Source organism: Larimichthys crocea, chromosome XII (assembly GCF_000972845.2).
Source record: "Larimichthys crocea isolate SSNF chromosome XII, L_crocea_2.0, whole genome shotgun sequence".
Lineage (NCBI taxonomy): Eukaryota > Metazoa > Chordata > Actinopteri > Sciaenidae > Larimichthys > Larimichthys crocea.
This window is the reverse complement of record NC_040022.1, coordinates 14,016,133-14,035,516: the sequence shown is the minus strand read 5'-3', so window position 1 is coordinate 14,035,516 and position 19,384 is coordinate 14,016,133. Positions and strand designations below refer to the sequence as shown.

Sequence of the window (19,384 nt, the reverse complement as noted above, 5' to 3'; positions counted from 1 at the left end):
GTGAACACAAAGGGTAGATCACAGCAGCCTTCTATAAAGAGAAGAAGGTCATCTGCATATTACCTACTACAATAACTTTCAATGTGGCTATAGAGTTTTACAGTCACTGCCTGACTTCGTATATTAGATGTGAAAAACAACTAGAGCTCGTTTCAAAGAAAGAAAATTATATACCAAATATTACATAACCTAGGGAGATACAGTCTTTGGTGTTGAGAAAAAGAGGACAGCAGAAATTCTACATGTTTCAATATCCAAATAATGTGCAATTTTAGTTCATTTTCAATAAACTTTATTTTTGTCCCATTTTCCCCCAAACATGTTACATACAAAAAGTGATCGGAATTGAACATTTCCTTGTGTCAAGACCGTAACATTTACACAACAATAAATAAAAAACATGTATAAATAAAAAATAAATAAACAGGACATTATGTGCCAAAAAAATAAAGACTCTTCTGAATTGGCAGATGGCTTTCACAATGTTGGTTTTTTGAAAACACATGTACGTAATACTTGCATTCCAGGTCACAGTTTTTAGGATACAACTCTGGGTCGAGAAAGCAAAGTAAACCAATAAGGATTACAGTACAACAGAGTACAATGTTTTCTTTTTTCCATAGTAGATATTACTGGGATATATACTTATGATACCAGTTGTTCTAAAAGCTTATACCAGGTAGTGAGAGTGTAGTGCTATTGGACTTACTTTTAAACTTGGCTCAAAGTACAAAAGTAAATCCCACCTGTAAAACCCATCTCAATTCTTGTTTGTATCCAGCTTGACATTCACAAAAGGGTTGTTATTGCACTATACAGACATCCCTCAGAAAGGCACTTTTATCCCCTCCCCCCCCCCCCCCAATCCTCATTTTCCAACCAACAGTTTTGTTTACCAGCACATGTGTGGCACACACACACATTCACCTATTGTATGTGAATGTAAAACAGAATTTTAAAAACCAAAGAAAATGCCTTTTGGTATCTAGTTAAAAACAAATAAAATATAACAAGTGGTAGTAAAAGGTTTTGCTTTTCAGATGAATTTACAAAAAAATAAAAATGTGCAAAATTGTGTTGCTCCCTTAGCCCCTTTAGTATGATGTGTACCATGTGAAATTTGTTTCTAATAACTAAACCAAAAAAAAACAAAAACAAAAAAGTGATGTTGGAGCAGAAGCAGCAATGACTTTCTCCAGACATTAGCATCACCATCTTCAAATAAGGCCAGGAATGTTATTTGTGCATGTGAGGTCAAGATCGTAGTGTGATCCTATAGCTGGCTCTATTTTATTTATTTTTTTAAATGAAGGAAAAAAAAAAAAAAAAATGAATGTGTGCACCATAGTCCAAAGAGACCAGAAACCAACCGGGGGTAGGAGGGTCTCTCTCTTTTGCTCTCTAATCAAACCACAGCTCTCCCCAAAGCACATCTGCTATAAGATCACAGTTCCAGTGCAAGACAACGCTAAAAATGATCTTGCCGCTATAATACTTTTAGAAAACTGAGCCTAAAAGCATTCCAACTGCAAGATTATAGTTGTTCCGTTGCAAGCAAATAGGACAGTTTTAGTGTTTAGATACCTTTGAGAAACCATGCCTGGGTTATCGGCTATCGGCTATCAGGGGAAGCTGAAAGCTGCAGGGTTGGTTGGTGGCTTTGAAAGAGCCAGCCAAGAAGCAGTGGTTTTAAGTGAGTGAGGGAAGGTAGGAGTCTCTTATTTAAAAAAGGTATCGATACCTTCCAGGTGGATACCTTTGTGGCATAAGCTGGACAGGCACAAACCCTTGAGGCAGATGCTGCATTGAGCAACTTCCTGACTGCTTGATGTTTATCAAGGTCAATCAATTTGATAATCAGCTGCCTAAGCACCAGTCCAGACAAGAATATTTGCTCAACTCCTCTGAGCAGCCTTCCATCTGGCAACTGAACAAGCCTCGGCTCCTCCTGGCACTGCCTTGAGAAATCATATCAACCAGTCAGGCTGCCTAAAAGAAAACAGGTGTTAACCAGTCAGGTTGCCTCTAAGGCATCTGCCAATCAGGCAGCCTGGGAGGCACTGAGGTGTGCTCTCAGGCATCAGCATGGTGTTGGAGCAGCTGGACCACATATCGCAGTCGGTGTCTTAGCTCAGAGGTGCAGCCCATCTCAATCAACATGCTGAGGAGGTAAGTGTATGAGACGCGTTCCCGGCTGATGTAGGTGAGCAGGTAGGAGTCATCAGATGACTTGCACAGGATGATCTTGGTGTGGTCTGTGTAGAAGTTAACCTGGAAAAAATAAAAAAATACAGAACATGAATTTAAGAAAAAGGAGGGCAAACATGACATTTTGTGGCTTTATTCAGCGTTTTACCACGCGTTTCAAATGGAAACAATAACTGAATTACAAAAATTGAGCTTTTTCGAACCTGTAGAGTGCCATTGTTGAAGAGCATGACAAGAGCATGGTCAGTCTTCACCCACTGGAGCAGAAGAGGAGGAGGACCTGAGACTAGCTCCTCACATTGTAGATCCCCACCCTGATGAGAAGGACACATTTTGTTTAGATTATAGGATAACATGTTAAAATTGTCTAATTGCTCTTAGAAAACGTTGAGCCTGGTGTGTGTGTGCTTTAATCAGGAACAATTCAGTAAGCAATTCAACTGCATGTGATCAATCAAATTAAGTTAAAAACTGCTTTGCTCATACCTCCATCAGGTTCTGCTCCATGTAGTTGGCCATGAGATCTACAATTTGTTTCTGGCTGCGAAGCTGTTCAGGTAGAGAGTTTGCAGGGAAAGTGAAGTGTTTGTTGTTGGTCAAGCAGTAGTAGACGGTCCTGTTTGGAGAAGAGTACATTTTTTAATAAAACAAAAAACACAATTCAATGTTACATTGTTTGATTTCAATGTCAAAATTGTCTCCAGTTTTATTAATGGGGAAAAAAGAAAATGACAGGGGTGGCTAGCTTGGCCCTGTAAAAGCCAGTGAGTATAGCTGGGACACATATTGGACCAATTCAGTTACTTGGTGGAGTCTAGCCAAAGTAATCAAGGTACAATGTGAATAAGGAGTACTTACTTGCGTTGGTTACAAAGACTCAGATGTGTTCCCTCATTGAACAGCACACCAATGCTTTGGTTTGAGAGCTGGTAGCCAAAACCATATTTGTTTGAGTAGTCGACCCATTTAGTCACCCACAGGAAGGACTGCGGCCTGGACAAACAGGGCGGGTTTCTGGTGGCTGGAGAGATAAGGATAACAAAATTAAGTTAGGGATTACGGAACAATTTCTAAAGAACACAATATCAATCCTGAGTAAATAGCAGACAGCCAAATTCTGTAAGTCAGCTTATAATGTTTAAAAACACAGTACAGACTTTTAAAAAGGTGCTTTGGGTTACATGAGTCAGCAGATACTGAGGATGTAAAGAGATGGCTGAGGCAAGGAAAAGATCTGGTTGATTAAATTTGAATTATTGGTACTCTATAGCCCAGTATGGGACTGAAAGATTTAAAAAAATACGACTCAGCATTTTCATTTTGTCTTGAGGTTAGACACGTCGATGCGACTTGCCAACCATATACTGCCAATCCTATACTATAGACCAAAAGTGCTCTTGCAGGGTTTACAGTTAGAGCTCATACCTGCAGGCATGGTTGCTAGGCAGCTGTTGAGGACCTTCATGGCCGATTCAGCAACAGCTGCGGGGGTCAGGACGTCTTCACATGCTGGAGACAAAACAAAAATCCAAAAGTTAAAAACGCTGATCACAAAAGACAAAAAAAAGGAATTAAAATGAAATATATCTACTTAGAGAAAACATTTTGGGGACCCTACGTTCTGTGCTGCTGGCCATGGTGCCCTTGAAGGACCGAGAGATCGACTTCCTTGATTCCTCCTCAGCAGGAGTCTGTTCCAGAGGCACAGAGTTCACCAGCTGACCGGTGGGAGACGGCACCTGAGAAGCAACAAGAGATAAGATTTAACCCAACGAAAGCGATCTGAAGTGAACAAGATGGAACAAATGACATGCCTAAAAGAAGCCACAGATTTATAAAAAGAGTACTGTGAGGCAGTCTGTGAGCGTGTTCTATTAATGTTTGCACACTCGCTTAGAGATTTGTGAGAAAGATTCGGTGAGCTTTTGTTTTTTCCCCTTTTATACTCTGCTTCAGCTTTAACTGTTGCTGCTTCATTGGTTTCCAAATGGTTTAATTTTGTGCATCTCACTGCCACTGCACTGGGGGTAAGACTACTTTTAGTACCACAGTTTCCTTGCAAGCATGCTGCAAATTTGAAATGTAGTTTCTAATGTCATGTCACCACAAAGCTGTTTCTAAAAATCCGGTGGTAATCTGTTTCATCATGTTTTTCTACAAACATACGTAGAAAAAAAAAAAAAAAAAAAAAAAAAAAAAAAAAAAAGCAAGCATGGTACTTCTAATGACTACTTTATGTCGTCAGGAAGAAGGAAAAAAAGTTTATGATTCTTGACTACGACCTGGTTTCTCAGTGCAGGCTTATTATGAAGCTGACAAAGAAACAGTCACACCAAAGAACAAACAATGTAGTTTCTGTTGAGCTTTATAAATAGAAACTAGACCAGTGCGAATAGGGATTGGCCAATTGAGCTTCCGGCTCTTGTGGCATTTACTTGTAGCACCTCTTATGAATCTTTCCTTTATAAATGAATACATCAAGTCTGTAGTAGATTCCTCAGCTTAAGTCGAATGCAGTTTTGCTTTCACTTGGTATTAAAACAGCTACACACACAAACTGCACAACATTTTTCCTCTGAATTTCACTTGACTGTTGACAAGCTGAATGACGCTCGAGACAATATAGAACACCACAATGTCAAGTGGAAAAAAAAAAAAAAAAGTAAATAAGCTAAGCTGCTGTTCAAATAATATGCCTGTCATCGTAACTGCCATTTAACACACAAAATAAATGTATTCACCCAAGTTTCCCTGTTGCACCATTTAGCAAATAATTGTTTAAATGAACATACTTCAAAAAGGCGTTAAGCACAAAAATTAAAAATAAAATTTAAAAAAAACATCAGTCTACCTCATTGGGTCCCACTGTCTTGTAGCTGATCTGCCGATTGATTGAACATTTAACGATCCCCGACACCAGCTTGGAAATGTCTTTGTCGTCTTTTTCCTCACATGGAATCTTCTCCACTGCAAAAACAAAGATTTTTGCATTGTAGTCACAACAAATATGTTCAAACACAGGAGTGTTTACGTACATACAGAAGATCTTGGAAATGTTTGAAGGAAAACTAGAACTGAATGCAATCCTGTTCTTCTGTTTAAAAGAACTTTCAGCATCAGTTCTCATGAGACGAAACCGAATTAACAAGATGACAGGTGCTGTATAATTATATTTGGGAGGGGACTAAATATGAAACCAACACATGATTATTAAACAAATGACCTAGACGTCTACTGTGTCAGTCACTTCACTGCTATGCTGCTGCTGTTTACCTTTTGGCTTCTTTTTACCGAAGAGGCTCTTGGCCATTTTAGTGAAGAATTTCTTGGCAGGGCTGGGGGGGTGGAGCTCTGGCACCATCACACAGCTGCTTGGGGGAAGCTTATCAGGGGTGAAACCCTAGAAGAAAAAGAAAAAAAGAAAGACAAGAGGATGAGGAAGATGCAAGAAGGACAAAGAATGGTATGCAACTCATTCTGAGTAAAAAGGAGAATGCGTCAAGCACTGATGCACCACAATATTCTGTTCTTGTACCTCCCCCATAAAAGTCCATAAACTGATAAGATTAAAATCCCAGCATCGTTTCTTTAAACAATGAGCATGACTTCTGCTTACTTTGGTGAAGAATTCGTGGTTGAGGATTTGATCAAGTGAGAATCTGTCGCTGGGGTTTTTCTGCAGGATGCCTGTGATGAGTTTCTGTGCGGCAGGGGAAAGCGTAGATGGCAAGTTGTACCGAACTTCCTTTATACACTTGTAGGTCTCCTTCAGGTCAAGAGTCTCAAAAGGAGGGTTGCCGCACATCAGTGTGTACCTGAATGGGATAAACCAAAGAACACAACCATTAGTCAGCTCAAGATAGAACATAATGACAACCTTAGTGGTTGGGTAATACGGTTGGGATAAAATGAAGCCAAGACAAAACCTGTATGTTCAGATTCCACACGTTATTTTACAGGACAAAGCAAGAAATTCCTGGCAGTACAAAAATAAAAAAACACTCACATGACACATCCGAGGGACCAGACGTCAGACTCTGTGCCGTGGCCCTGTCTGTTGAGCACCTCGGGGGCCAAGTAGTTGGGAGTCCCACAGATTGTTCTGAGCAAAACAAGAACAGGATAGACTTAATACCTCAAACTATGCAGTTGTTTTTTGTTCTCTAGATGCATCTAGCAGATCAGGAAGTAGTGGTTGAAGCTTTTTTTTTTTCTGCCGTGCTCATTCTTCTGGTATTCCACAGGATGGTGTCAAACGGGTACTGAAACTGTGCTCTGAGTGCTACATTCAACCGTCACTTGGAAACCGGTTTAGTTAGGTACTTACTGAGGGAAAGTAGTGGGAGGAAGTATGTGCTTAGTAACTGACGTAATGGTTTTATGTTCATGTACATTACGCCATTACTGCCATGTTCAGGTACCTGGGTGTTATGTTTATGTATAGTAACCATGCCCAGTAGCAATGTTTTAACATTAAATTATATAATTGTTCCCAAAATACTTAAAAATGTTACTGTTCAATATTGTTCAAATATTTGTTTCTCCTCAATCAGAGTGCTAGAGGCCACCTCCATTAGAAGAATACACACAAAACACATATTGAAAGTAGTTTAAAAATTCTAACTTTTTCCTCTGTTCGACTGTCTCCAGCTTGGCAGCAAGGCCGAAGTCTCCCAGCCGCAGCTCCATGTTCTCGTTGACAAAGAAGTTGCCTGAAAGAGACAAAAACATTTGTCCAGTCAGCATTCCACAGATAACACAAGCCTGTCCAAAGTCACAGCAGATTCCTGGCATGCCTGTGTGTGCATGTGAACGCCACGTTTCGGTCATGTTCTCACATACCTAGTTTTAGATCTCTGTGCAGGATCCCTCTGCTGTGGAGGTACTTGAGGCCGGATATGATCTGTCTGAGGTAATATCGCACTTCTGGCTCTGTGAGTGTGTGTCTCGCCTTCCAGATGTGTGCCAGGGACTGCAGGGACAAAGCAATGGGTGAACTGTCAACCCTGCATCAGTCAGTGGGACTGTACAACACTGCTGCACACACACACACACACTCAATGTAGCATATAAAATGGATTCTTTTATAATTCAGATGGGTGTCTGGGACATAGTGTGTATAATTTCCATTGTACCACTGTGAAACAATGAGATGGGCTTCATACGTGCAAGCAAAAACACATGCCAGCTGTGCAGACTGTTCTAGAGATTCAAGTCTCACCTTCCGACTGCAGAGCTCGAGGAATATGTAGATGTTTTCTTGGTCTTCAAAATGATGAGAGAATTTCACCACATGCTTGTGTGACAGGGTTTTGTGGAGCTCAATCTCATTCGTTATCTGTTAAAACAATACGGCAATCTATCAGTTTCAACCCTTAAAAAAAAACGCAACAAGGATATTAAATTCAGGTTAGGCGTGAGCATCTCTGCAAGACATACTGAGACATAACAAGCTCAGTCGTGTGTACCTTGTCCCTCTGGTGTGGTTTGGACACCCTGCTCTGTGGAATCACCTTCACAGCATACATTTTGTTGTTGGTGAGGTCTGTCATCTCGTAGCATCGAGCAAAGCCACCCTTTGGGGGAGACAAACAGGATGATCAGTTAACAAAAAATAAAAAAAAAGCAGCAGGTTGAAAACCTGCAACGGCCATAAATAATCTGCCTCAATGGCAAGTCTTTGATCCGAGAATCAATAGGTGCACAGCAATGACAATGATGTGGCTAATTCTAAAAAAGGCTGGTGTGGAGGCAAAAGAGGTCAGCAAGAGGGAAAGAGAAAATAACCAATCCTGGATTAAGCATAGGGGTTATAAAAAATGATGCATCTCAGTAGATAATCAATTAAACAAGCATCTTTTGTCGCCTTGGATGCACCCATATGCTTCTAAAGTCAACAATCGACCCCTGATATCATGTTTACTGCTGCTTATTCATGCATATATCTTGATGCAATCAAGACTACACAGGGTTGAGGACATGAGGGATGAGGCAGACCGAGCTGCTGCATTTATTAACCGTGAAATTGACGGGAGACGTTTCCAGCTCTGCGGCAGGCAGCAGAGGAGGAAAAAAAAAAGAGAGAGAGAGAGAGAGAGAGAGAGAAGGACCTGGCTGGCTGCCCGATGCAGGGTATCGATGGCGAGCAACATGTTGATACAGTCACTCCATTCATACATCGCACATACTGTGTCCAAAAAAAAGCATTACAGCGGCGACATGGTGATTGGGGAGACATGGCAGAGTCAGGCAGATGGATTTTTGAAGGGACATTAAAATGCGATGATCCTTATTAATTGATTTTTTTTTAAAAGGTGTTGCCAATCATGTGTGCGCACAGGAGCTGGGCACACCTTGCGTCTGATTCATTCAGCAATGACGCGCACAGCAGGGAGAGACTGGCTACCACGAGGTCACCCCCTCCTTATTCCCGCATTACTAATCACACCTGGAAAACAGCTAATAATTAATTTTAAATCGTCGACAGCTTCCTTATCAAACCCCAAACAGCGACCCTTCAATATAATTTCTAGATCCAGCTTTGCGCCTCAAAAGATCCCTGTGGTGAGACGAGACAAGCACATGAAAAATGTAAGCTCGTACCTTGCCCAAAAGCTTTCCTTTACTGTAGGATCTTCCAGTCTTGGAGTCTGTCACCACTTGGGCCAGCTCTGGTTTGGTTTGTTCGGGTTTATTCCTGTTGGTTTTCACCGGGGCAGAGGACTGTTGGGGTCCACGCTCCGGAACAGGCTTAAATAAATCCGCATTCATGGTGTGGCACGAAATACGCTGCGCCGCGGTGAAACAACCAGTATCCATGTCCACACGTCGCTGTAAACGATCAGTTCGTGTATAAATATATATAGATATATCCTTTTCCTTTATATTTTCAGTAGTTGGTCTGGTGCGTACTGATGAGTCCAACTGTATCCATCTGGCGTGTCTGGGCACGGAGCTCCGAGACTTTATAAGCGAGCTGCGACGTCACGGAGAAGAGGGCGGTGGGAGGTGGAGCGCACCGGTGGAGAAAGTCCAGACGATTTGCTCAGACAGAAAAAGTGATGTGAAATGACAGGAAAAAAAACATGAATGAAACTGCTCATGAAAAAAAAAAAAAAGAATCGACTAAACTCGTGTGTGTCTGCTGATATGAGGCCAGTGACACAATGTGACCCAGCAGACAGAAAGGGGGAGTTTCCAGTGTGTCATGTTTAATCTTCTGGTTATTAAATAGCTCTCTATGGCGCTGCAGCCCCGTCAGCATGTCCAAGCCGAGCAATGAGAAATAAATAAGAAAGAAATAATATCTTAATGAGTCATCTGCTCCATAAAATGAATTGTGCATGGCATTTTTCAGTGGATCATAACACAACACAACTCACCCCAGGACCTGTGAAGTTTTACAGTCATGGATCTCTTGTTCCACGTGTTTAAACTGGATTAACATATTAATTGAACAGATCTAAATGCACAACATATCGTGAGCAGTCATGCTGCCATGGAAATATTACAACGGGTCATACAAAATGACCCCTATTTGTCCAAAATTATTGTGTGACTCAAGAGATGAACTTACATCATGATCATGAAATACTTCAGTGAGTCTTAAAATTAATTTAGCAAAACCGCAGGCGAAGACAATGGTTTGTTATACTGCCAAAATCATCAGAAACCCTTCAAAATAAAAGCCCTAATTCCAACAATAAAATCTTGGGTTGGCTTTCTCCAGTGTGTTAAAATAAGCACATGGGAAGTGTCGATCGCAGCTGCCACCTGGTGGTCAAAAGCTCATGTTTTCAGGACATGAACCATTAAAAGCTGTGCTGCATCACAAACAATAAACATAAGGTGACCAGGATCCATTTTTATCAAATAGTATCTGGATCATTGTTCATATTAGTGGATTTTATTGTTTGGGTTGGGTGAAGGTTTTCATGGATTGTCCTTTTTTATGATTCTGGGTTAAGATTAAGTTCAATGTAAACTTTTCAAGACACGATAACAGCATGTGTAGTGCGATGAGCCAAGTCTAACAGATGATGGCTTAAAACACTGAATCAAATCTATTCTGATCAACAACATAAACAAAGACAAAAACCAGACGACAAAGAGTCAGCTGAAGATCTGTATTTGTGAGAACTTCATGAACAATCTGAGGACAGCATGTAGGATGACACAATAATCAACATTATTAAAATAAAATGTTTACATATTCACAAATGTTGGAGGAAAAATTACATTTGAATAGTGCAACTGTAATCAGAAAGTATAGTGGGTACTGGTCACATTAAGGAATCATAAAGAACGTTTTAGAGCATTACGTTATGCAACAGACCCATGCAGTAAATTATTCCACTGGGCTGATGCATAAGTAGTACTCTACTTAGTAAAGCTTATGAAATGACAAAAAATAAAAGATCTGAGAATGTTAAAAGAAGTCAGAAGAGCCCTGTGGTTATCTCCACTGAAGGAATATGAGCATGACTTTGGCAAATGTACATTTGAAAACATCTTAAATCTTTAGCTGCACAGGAACAACATTAAGATGTGACTTTAAAGAACACGGTTCAATAACTCTGGTCCAATTTAAACTATGAACTACTGACAGACATTTATCTCAGGAAAAACAAACTGCATTGGGGTGTGATAACCTCTAAAAAAAAAAAAAGTTAAAGTGATGAAATGTGATTTCTTGTTGTATTAAGGTTGCCATCTACTGGACAGTGCACTTGTGTTTGAGCAGGCATTTTCTTGAGAATGCATTCTCAACGGCATTACGTCTTCTGACAAACCAGGGCCAGAACGAGGCCACCCGAAACATTAATCCCTAAATCTTATTTATGAGCTGTATACTAAATTTCTAGATTTTGTGGAAATGATTTATATGTCGGACTGTACTCTCAACTCAGAACGTTTAATATTCAAGTCATGTCAGCTACGTGTGCCTCTGGCTTGGTCCTGCAGTGGAAAAGCAGTGTGTGCAGTTCAGAAGTCCATCATGCCGCCTTCTTCTCCTCGTATTTTCTTCTCTTGAGACTCTGACCAGGCTTTGTTGATGGTTCTCTTCATCTCGTCATCTCCCTCTGAGTAAATCTTCTTCAGCATGCTCATCAGGCCGTCGCTGGGGTCTGCACTTTCATCTACGTTGGGTTTCCTGTTGACCGACAGTAGGATTACCAGTTTGTTTAAAGAAGTTGGAATTTTTTAATCCTCATTCTGTATGCATGAACTGTACTGCATTGTGTACAGCGACACCTGGTTCATAGACATGGTACTGCACTTCAAACAGAAGTCTGAGACACACTGCACATTGGAGTGATGTGTGAGACGAGTTAGAAACTGACAACATGGAAGCATTCACTCAACATCTTTGAAAAATAACAAAAACTTCTTTGGACTTACTCTTTATCTTTGGACTGCTTTTCAGCCTTTGTAAGGCACTCCCACTTCTTTGTCGTCTGCTTCTTGCACATGACCAGGACCATGTCTGTTTTTATCTGGTGCAGGAAGGAAAGACGGTTACAAGACTCTGATGCTCGGTTTTCCCACAAAAGTTGGCAGATTGAACAGAAAGGGTAAAATGCAAGTCAACACTGAGCCTGGATTCAGCAGTTGGCAAGACTACTGGATGCCCACGTTTGTTTGTTGCTGTTGGCTCTGTGAGAAACATTCAGCAATTGTTGAACAGAATCTCGGCCATAAGCAGTTGATAAATCAATGTCGTAAATGAAGGGTGGTTTATTCTGGAGCACACTTTCTGCCCTGTCATGGTCACAAACTGCACCCAGCGCCAGTCCAACCGGCACAGGTTCTGGTGTGTGATATTACACTAACAATCTTTAAAAACGAAATGGTTCCAACATATTTGTTTAAGATGCCACATTATGGCTTAAATATTTTCATCTATAAGCTCTATTTCCTGCTTGCAATTTAGGCTGATAAGTTCAGCGTGCTACCTCAGTTCATCTATGTAATACTGCCAAATAATTTATTTCCTGTTTCTGTCAAAAAACATCGTATAGTCTATTCCTTTAACAGACGAAGAGGATTTATTAACCTTTTTATAGCTGTCCTTTTCATCAATTGGGCATAACAGGTTGAGGACTGCCATCTGATGGTTTTTCCCACCCAGATCCTTTATAAGCACAGAAAATGACCTGCAAAAGAAAGAACAAGTTGTAAGGTTCTTCACGTGATGAATAATAAACACAGTATATACTGTACGTGTCGATTATCACCTTACCCTTCTGTAAAGTTGACCTCCACGTTTTCTGATGGAATTTTGTGCACGTCCTTCAGTGTAAGGTAAATTTTGACAAATTTCTCTGACTGGTCCCACGCTGCATAGAAAATCAAAAGTGTGAACGATTATGTTTCAGCTCTTGCACACAAGTTAACTGTTGCACTTTTTCATGAATCAACGGTAGCCTTACCATAGTTGGTGATCTTGACCGTGTATGTCGCTTTAGGGGCAGCAGACGGGTCTGCCGCTCTCCTGGCTTGTTGCTCCTTCTGTTGTCGTTTGGCTGCAAGCTCCTTCTCCACCTTCTTCTGCTCTTGCTTTAGCAGCTCCTGCACTCTTTTCCTCTCAGACTTCTCCAGGAGTGACCCGAGCTCCTGCATGTCTGCCTCCAGCTGGTTGATCTGTAACGGAGGAAGACAACAGACCACTTAGAAATGCACATCCCTGAATAAGACGCGTTTATAAGACCGTGCATCTCATTTAGGCAAAAATCAAAACGCCTCATTTTATATCTTAGTCTAGATTTCAGAGCTGAAATTACTTGTCCATATTAAACCAATTTTGATTAAGAGATTTATCAAATATTAAATGTTTGCTTCACAAAAGCTGATGGACGTAGATGGAAGATAATTTTTGATGAGACTAAAATAACAATTTAGATATTTTTCCATTTTTCTCTTTTTGTCTTATCTGATAGAAAACATCCCGTAACTAAACCTTTTATCCTGTCCACAAGAATGATCTCTGCTTAATTTCATCGTATGAAAACTGTGTTATAGGTTCAATGTGTGTTTGCATGCTGCTACTGGATGCTTGGATTTTTCTTTGGGATCAATAAAGTATCTATCTATCTATCTATCTATCTATCTATCTATCTATCTATCTATCTATCTATCTGGCACAATTCATCCATATAAAATAGCACTCATCAGGGTATACTAAATATTAGAAATTCATAGTGCTACTTTATATATATAAAATATTCTTACACTATGGTCACTTTACATTAAAATACTCTTTTTATATATCCTGCACTTTTATCCTCAGTACTTGTCTGTTTGAAGGTTGATTGTTTTTCGTGTTTATTGTGTAGGTTATAGATATTTCTGTCTGTTTATTGTTTTTGTTTTTTGCCTTTTCTACTTTTTTCTACTTCTGCAGTGTATGCTACACTTTCCTCTGCTGCTGTAACAAGTAAATTTCCCCGTGGTGGGATAAATAAAGTATATTTAATCTAATCTGATAGTCTTGCAGTTCACTTCTTCGGGCCCCATCACTACAGTTAAGGGAATACATAACATGCCAAATCCAGATGGGTGAGACTGACAAACACTTCGCTCTCACGGTGAGTTTAAAAGCAAACATCAGTTTACAGCTCAGTGACAGAAAACGAGACATCACGTTGTCCCAGTCGGAGCTAACTTACTGCTAGCCGCTAGTTAGCCAAGGTGAGCTAACGTGACTGACACATGCCGCCAGACCAAACTAAAAAGGCTCGTTGTGAAATAATTGGAAGATATACGTTTTATAGGAATATATTTGGTTTAAAAAAATGTAGTTATTTCGTAAAACTACACATAAAAAACAGCATAAAACCACTTTGCCGGTGCGCGTTTCCTCGCTAACTCAGTAGCCAAGGTAACTAATGTTGGCTAACGTAGCTTAGCAACCACCTCAGTCAGCTAATAACATAAACTCTAGTTTACACCTGACTGTATATAAACATTTACCTGTTCGGTTAGATCCATTTTTATGTTTTAAAGGTTCAGAAAGGTTGTCCTCGTCCTGCTGCTGTGAGTCTGTGTGCAGTGACGTCGTTTCTGCTTCTTTGGGATTAATGGCGTTTGGCAAACTAACCTGAATGTTCATGACCGCCCCCTGCTGGATCAAAGTAAGGACAGCCATAAACTATAACCACTTCAACAACTGTCTCATGTTCTTTTGAGTAGTTATTAATTACATGGTTTTGCTGCCACCACCAGTTTACCTTTTACTTTTATCAAATCAAATCAAGTTTTATTTGTAAAGCCCAAAGTCACAAAGTACATTTGCCTCGGAGGGCTTTACAATCTGTACAGGGAGTGACACCCTCTGTCCTTAGACCCTCGGTTCGAGTGAGGAAAAACTTGCCCACAAAAAACCCTTTAACAGGGAAAAAAGGTGGAAGAAACCTCAGGAAGAGCCACAGAGGAGAGATCCCTCTCCCAGGACGGACACATGTGCAACAGATGTCACATGCACAGAACAAATCAACATAAACAGATTGTACAATTACTGATAAAACGACAATGAATTACAATGAATGATAAAATGATTACAGTCCCCCAGCAGTCTAGTCCTATGGCAGCATAACTAAGGGATGACCTGACCCAGCCCTGACTATAAGCTCTATCAAAAAGTCTTAAGTCTACTCTTAAAGGTGTGTTGACCGTGTCTGCCTCCCAAACCCAGAATGGTAGTTTGTTTATAGCTAATTTTATTAAATTTTTATATACCATTTACACTATGTATGTGGCGTATGATCAAATGCTTTTCACTGAATTGTATTTATTGTTAAAATATATACACCCACTGCAGCAGAGGATGTATATTCTATATGCTATAGAAGTTCAACCTGCCAAAGAGTGATGGTGCACTTCTACGCCACCATCATTGTGTCTGTCCTCCTCACCTCCTGCACCACCACCATCTGTTACGCTGCTGCCGCTGCCAAGGACAAGGGCAGACGGCAGCACGTCATTCGGTCTGTTCAGAAGGGACTGTCTGTAATCTTCCTCCTCTTCCAAGACCTGTACTCCTCCAGGACCTTGAGGCATGCAGGGAAGACTGTGGCTGAGCACTCTCTCACCCTGAACACAAAACGTTTTGATACACTCCCCCTCTGGCAGGAGGCTGTGGCCCATCAAGGCCAAAACCTCATTTCAGCCTCAATACTTTTTGTCCCAGACTGCCACTGGCTTCATCAGTAAGAGCCCTCTCAGACAGCAACTCTCACCTCCATGTCCACATCTTTTGGACTACTATGTTTTGTTAAATATCTTGCGCATTTAAAATATTCTGCATAACGTGAACCTTTGCACATTACCCGGCAATTGGAATATGAAACCTTCATGTTTATACAATATTAGAGCTTTCATAGGTGATTCCTTCCTCCCCTTTAACCATATGTGCATAAACATTTACATTCTACAATAAAGTAAGAAACTTGAAATGAAAAAAAGGTTTATAATGTACAACAATATTTATTCATCCATTTCTGAGTACGGTAAGTCACATGAATATTTTTCTCCACTGAGGATTCATATTAACATTTTAAAATATTATGCATTTTGTTGTTTTTCATGAACAAAAAGACAAACGGACCAGGACAAACATCATCTACAGAAAGGATATATATTTATGTCCTTCTCAGCGAACAAATACTGTAAATATGCTCTCAGTGGATCCACTTTAAATATTAACAATGACTTTTTGTGGGTAGTGGTGGGACTAAAGACTCCAGATGGTAAAAGGCCAAAACAAGTCTGTACTGAAATGAGATGTCCTGCTCTTCATGATACAATCCAAAGGATTCCCGGTCACCACCTTGCCCTCTGAATCCCAGACATCTGGTTGTGGTCAGCTAAGTGACGGAAGACAATCCGGCTTAGTCGCCACCTCCGCTTCACTCCCCGAGGTCTGGAAGTCATTATACACCTGTTGCGTATTCTCACAGGACAGCTGTCTCTGGGTAATTCTGCAATTTCTTTATCTGCCACCTCCTGCAAAAAAAAAAAGAAAAAAAAGTCAGTATTTATTTGTGTTTGAAGTGAGTTGTTGCTCAGTTCTGCGACACACTCTGAAAGAAGTAGAAATAGTGCATTGTACCTGAAGCTCTTTGGGCAGGATGGTGTTCTTCCTCAATGCATTGATCCGTAGCCTCTCATCGGCATAGTCAAAGGCCATCTGTCTTCTCTTGAGGTCCCTCAGCATCCTCCAGTCAACGTAGTAACCTCTCACCTGCTCCACCGCCCCCCAGCAGGTCCTCAGGGCCTGCACAGAGTTGTTACAACAGTTGTCATTGAGTGATAGTATGCCCCGGTGCACGACACAGAAAATTAATGGCTCCGACTGAGTTTCTTGCAAGACATGAGCTTCTTGTTACAGGCTGTTCTTTAAGAAATTTTGCAGATATACTGAAAACGCTAGTCATAGCCATATCAGCATCACTTTTGTTGGCCAGGTGTGTGTACACCTGACTCTGGTACACCTTGCTCTCAACGTACGTACAGATATAGACAGCTACAGTTAAAAAATAAGCAGCTCCACGGGTAAACATAAATATGGAAGCACTAAAGTGTCATATATACATACATTTTATTCCACCCGTTTTCCCGTGATAACGAGATAATTTTCCTCCGTTTTCTCGTGATAGTCAGTTTTGATTTTCAGGGTATTTATGACGACATCAGGCTCAGTTAGATTGCGCCTCCGATAAAGCTGAAGCCTTGCTCGCCGTCTTCTCAGATGACACACACTAATGTGTACATTATCTATAGCAAGGCAGTTTAAGCAAATAATAAGCAAAGCTGTTTCAGCCTGTGTCAGGCCTTGATTGAAGAGATATGTGATGTGGTGATCGATATTCTCCTGCTCCTCTGACACTGCTACACTAAATGATGTTTCCTGCAATGATTTAATACACTAGACTATCGTTTAATTATCTCGAATTAATTATCTCGTTATCATGGGAAAATGGGTGGAATAAAATGTATGTATGTATGTATGACCCTTTAGGGCTTCCGTACATAAACATAAAAAGCTATGTACAGATTAAAAGTATATGAATACATATTTATATCTATATATGTCTATAAATAAACAACAATAACATTTGTAGAGAGACAATATATGAGAACAGAGCTCTATCAACACTTCTCAACACATCAACACATCTATGTGCTATGGACAGCATGGTCTTACGCACTCCCTCATCATTATGTGGCTATCTAACTATCAAATACGGAGAGCGATGATGTTGGTAAAGTTATGAGACGGACCTGTAATTTGTCTGCAGTTTATTGATAGGAATCATGTGGAGAAACATGTCTTTTAAATGAACTTGTCGTTAGTTCGTGCATTTATTTCTACATAATCATACTACAATGACCACTGGATGACAAAGTTTGTCGTGTTATTACAAACTCAGATCAGGGAGACGGGGGATGAAGTTCATCCTTCAGTGCTCTGTGTTTCATTCAGCTTGTATTCAGTGTGTTGTACATGTCATATATTAAACAGCCTCTGATTGACCTCCATGACATATCTGACCCCCACACTGACATGTTTACCTTCAGGGTCACCAACAGGTCAAACATTTCAATACATCTCTGAGACTTGTTTGTTGGATTAAGGGGATAAAAGTGTTTCTTAATGATTTGATAACCTGAAGCACAAACACAGCCTGACATCACTGACACAGCTGTGAGAGGCTCAGTGGTGTCAGACATGACTTCAAATCTTGATCATGTAAGTTGCAAACAGGCAAAACTCGTGTGAAAGGTTTACATTGTAACAGTCTGACCGCTCTCTTCCCATTAACACAAATAAACACAAATAAACACGCAGTTATTTATTTAACATTTAACACTTGAAGGTTTCAGTCATCAGGCTAACTAGCATTAGCTGCGGAGCTAATGTCAGAGAGCTGTTTAAAAACAGGCTTTGTCAAGCTTCCGGTCATTTATATGCGATGCAAAAAAACTAATCAACCTAACTAACCAACCACACACGGTATGATAAGTATTTTACCTGCTGAGGAGCGCAGACGGAGGAATAAAGGGCGTTCAACCCCAAACATGCTATCCTGTGTGCGGCCATGTTCATGTTCTTCTTCTTTGGTGTTTTACAGCTTTCTTATTGTTGCATGTACCGCCCTCTCCTGGACTCTTTACTACTAGTGATGGGAATTCCGACTCTTTTTAGTGAGCCGGATCATTTGGCTCAGCTCACCAAAAAGAGCCGGCTCTTTCGGCTCCCAAGTGGCTCTTCATTTTACCTTTTAATTACCTATTCAGCCAAATTTAACTGCTGTTTTTACTTGTGATTTGTATTTGAACGCATATATATCACTTGAATTTCAATAATTTGCTGTAGCCAAACTGCATTTACAGTTGTAAAATGCCTTGTAACTCCCTGAAACCACCCAATGAATGCACTAACTTGCTTGAAGAACCACTCTGCTACACAAAGCAGATAGAAACAAAGGACAGCTATTGACATTTTATTTTTTTATATTTATATAAACACACACACACACACAAAGTACTGAAAAATATAAATTAAATAACAGCACTCAAGTAAATGTGCTTTGTTAATGCCCACCACTGACATCTGGCGTATAAAACCAAAATGTTTTTGGTATAGTGTAAAAAATAATATATCTTTGCACCACACTCCTCTCTCGTCTTCCCTCCTCTCTCTCCATCAGCGTGTCTCCCTCCTCTTGTCTCTTGTCACCTCTCAGCGCTGCTACCCCCGCCCCTCCCTGCTTGGTGGTATGCTACTTGTCAATCCTCACATGATTGGTTGCACAGCATGCACGTGAAACCCGTAGCCAATGTCGCAGTGCCTGCAGGTACTTTTCCTAAAGAGAAAAGTTTTAAAAAAAAAGAAAAAAAGAATGGCTCGCAGATGGACGGGAGCCGGCTCCCATCGTTCACTTAAAAGAGCCGGCTCTTTGAACCGGCTCGTTCGCGACTGACACATCACTATTTACTACTTCATTTTTCTTTTCCATTTTAAATTCTTTTAATTAACCCAGTTAAAACAAGATATCTCATTATGATGTTCCTCCCTTCTCTACATTTCCCACATTCTATTATACTCTTGACACTTTTCTCCGTTGCTCCTGTCCTCCGCAACCCTGCCATCATCTCTTCCCTCTCTCTTTCA

At 40.4% G+C, this 19,384-nt stretch overlaps 3 protein-coding genes across 3 annotated transcripts; all 3 read right to left on the bottom strand.

The window, feature by feature from the left end:
- Positions 1-275: 275 nt before the first annotated feature.
- On the bottom strand, positions 276-9,167 carry plk3 (polo-like kinase 3 (Drosophila)). Its single transcript, XM_010752788.3, has 15 exons — positions 8,812-9,167; positions 7,677-7,784; positions 7,430-7,546; positions 7,051-7,180; positions 6,833-6,920; positions 6,215-6,310; positions 5,825-6,023; positions 5,482-5,608; positions 5,060-5,175; positions 3,827-3,947; positions 3,634-3,717; positions 3,067-3,229; positions 2,695-2,824; positions 2,412-2,522; positions 276-2,271 (listed from the first exon to the last, which is right to left on the bottom strand). The coding sequence occupies exons 1-15, from the start codon at positions 9,025-9,027 to the stop codon at positions 2,074-2,076; spliced, it is 2,004 nt and encodes a 667-aa protein (XP_010751090.1). The 5' UTR covers positions 9,028-9,167; the 3' UTR covers positions 276-2,073.
- A 1,148-nt stretch (positions 9,168-10,315) lies between these two features.
- On the bottom strand, positions 10,316-14,292 carry cacybp (calcyclin binding protein). Its single transcript, XM_010752807.3, has 6 exons — positions 14,182-14,292; positions 12,642-12,852; positions 12,452-12,548; positions 12,266-12,365; positions 11,611-11,705; positions 10,316-11,362 (listed from the first exon to the last, which is right to left on the bottom strand). Exons 1-6 carry the CDS (start codon positions 14,197-14,199, stop codon positions 11,194-11,196), a joined length of 690 nt encoding a protein of 229 aa, XP_010751109.2. The 5' UTR covers positions 14,200-14,292; the 3' UTR covers positions 10,316-11,193.
- A 1,385-nt stretch (positions 14,293-15,677) lies between these two features.
- Positions 15,678-18,367, bottom strand: mrps14 (mitochondrial ribosomal protein S14). The gene is made up of 3 exons (XM_019262131.2): positions 18,242-18,367; positions 16,319-16,483; positions 15,678-16,212 (listed from the first exon to the last, which is right to left on the bottom strand). The coding sequence occupies exons 1-3, from the start codon at positions 18,314-18,316 to the stop codon at positions 16,030-16,032; spliced, it is 423 nt and encodes a 140-aa protein (XP_019117676.1). The 5' UTR covers positions 18,317-18,367; the 3' UTR covers positions 15,678-16,029.
- Between the last annotated feature and the right edge of the window lie 1,017 nt (positions 18,368-19,384).

Coding starts and splice junctions, on each gene's coding strand:
- plk3 (XM_010752788.3), bottom strand. CDS start 9,027: ATGGATACTGGTTGTTTCACCGCGGCGCAGCGTATTTCGTGCCACACC. Junction 6,921..7,050: donor GCACAGAGATCTAAAACTAG/GTATGTGAGAAC, acceptor TGTCTCTTTCAG/GCAACTTCTTTGTCAACGAG. Junction 3,230..3,633: donor CCTAGCAACCATGCCTGCAG/GTATGAGCTCTA, acceptor TTATCTCTCCAG/CCACCAGAAACCCGCCCTGT.
- cacybp (XM_010752807.3), bottom strand. Junction 11,706..12,265: donor AAAAGGACAGCTATAAAAAG/GTTAATAAATCC, acceptor TTCCTGCACCAG/ATAAAAACAGACATGGTCCT. Junction 11,363..11,610: donor AAGCAGTCCAAAGATAAAGA/GTAAGTCCAAAG, acceptor GTCGGTCAACAG/GAAACCCAACGTAGATGAAA.
- mrps14 (XM_019262131.2), bottom strand. CDS start 18,316: ATGAACATGGCCGCACACAGGATAGCATGTTTGGGGTTGAACGCCCTT. Junction 16,484..18,241: donor CCGTCTGCGCTCCTCAGCAG/GTAAAATACTTA, acceptor AACTCTGTGCAG/GCCCTGAGGACCTGCTGGGG. Junction 16,213..16,318: donor TCCTGCCCAAAGAGCTTCAG/GTACAATGCACT, acceptor TTTTTTTTGCAG/GAGGTGGCAGATAAAGAAAT.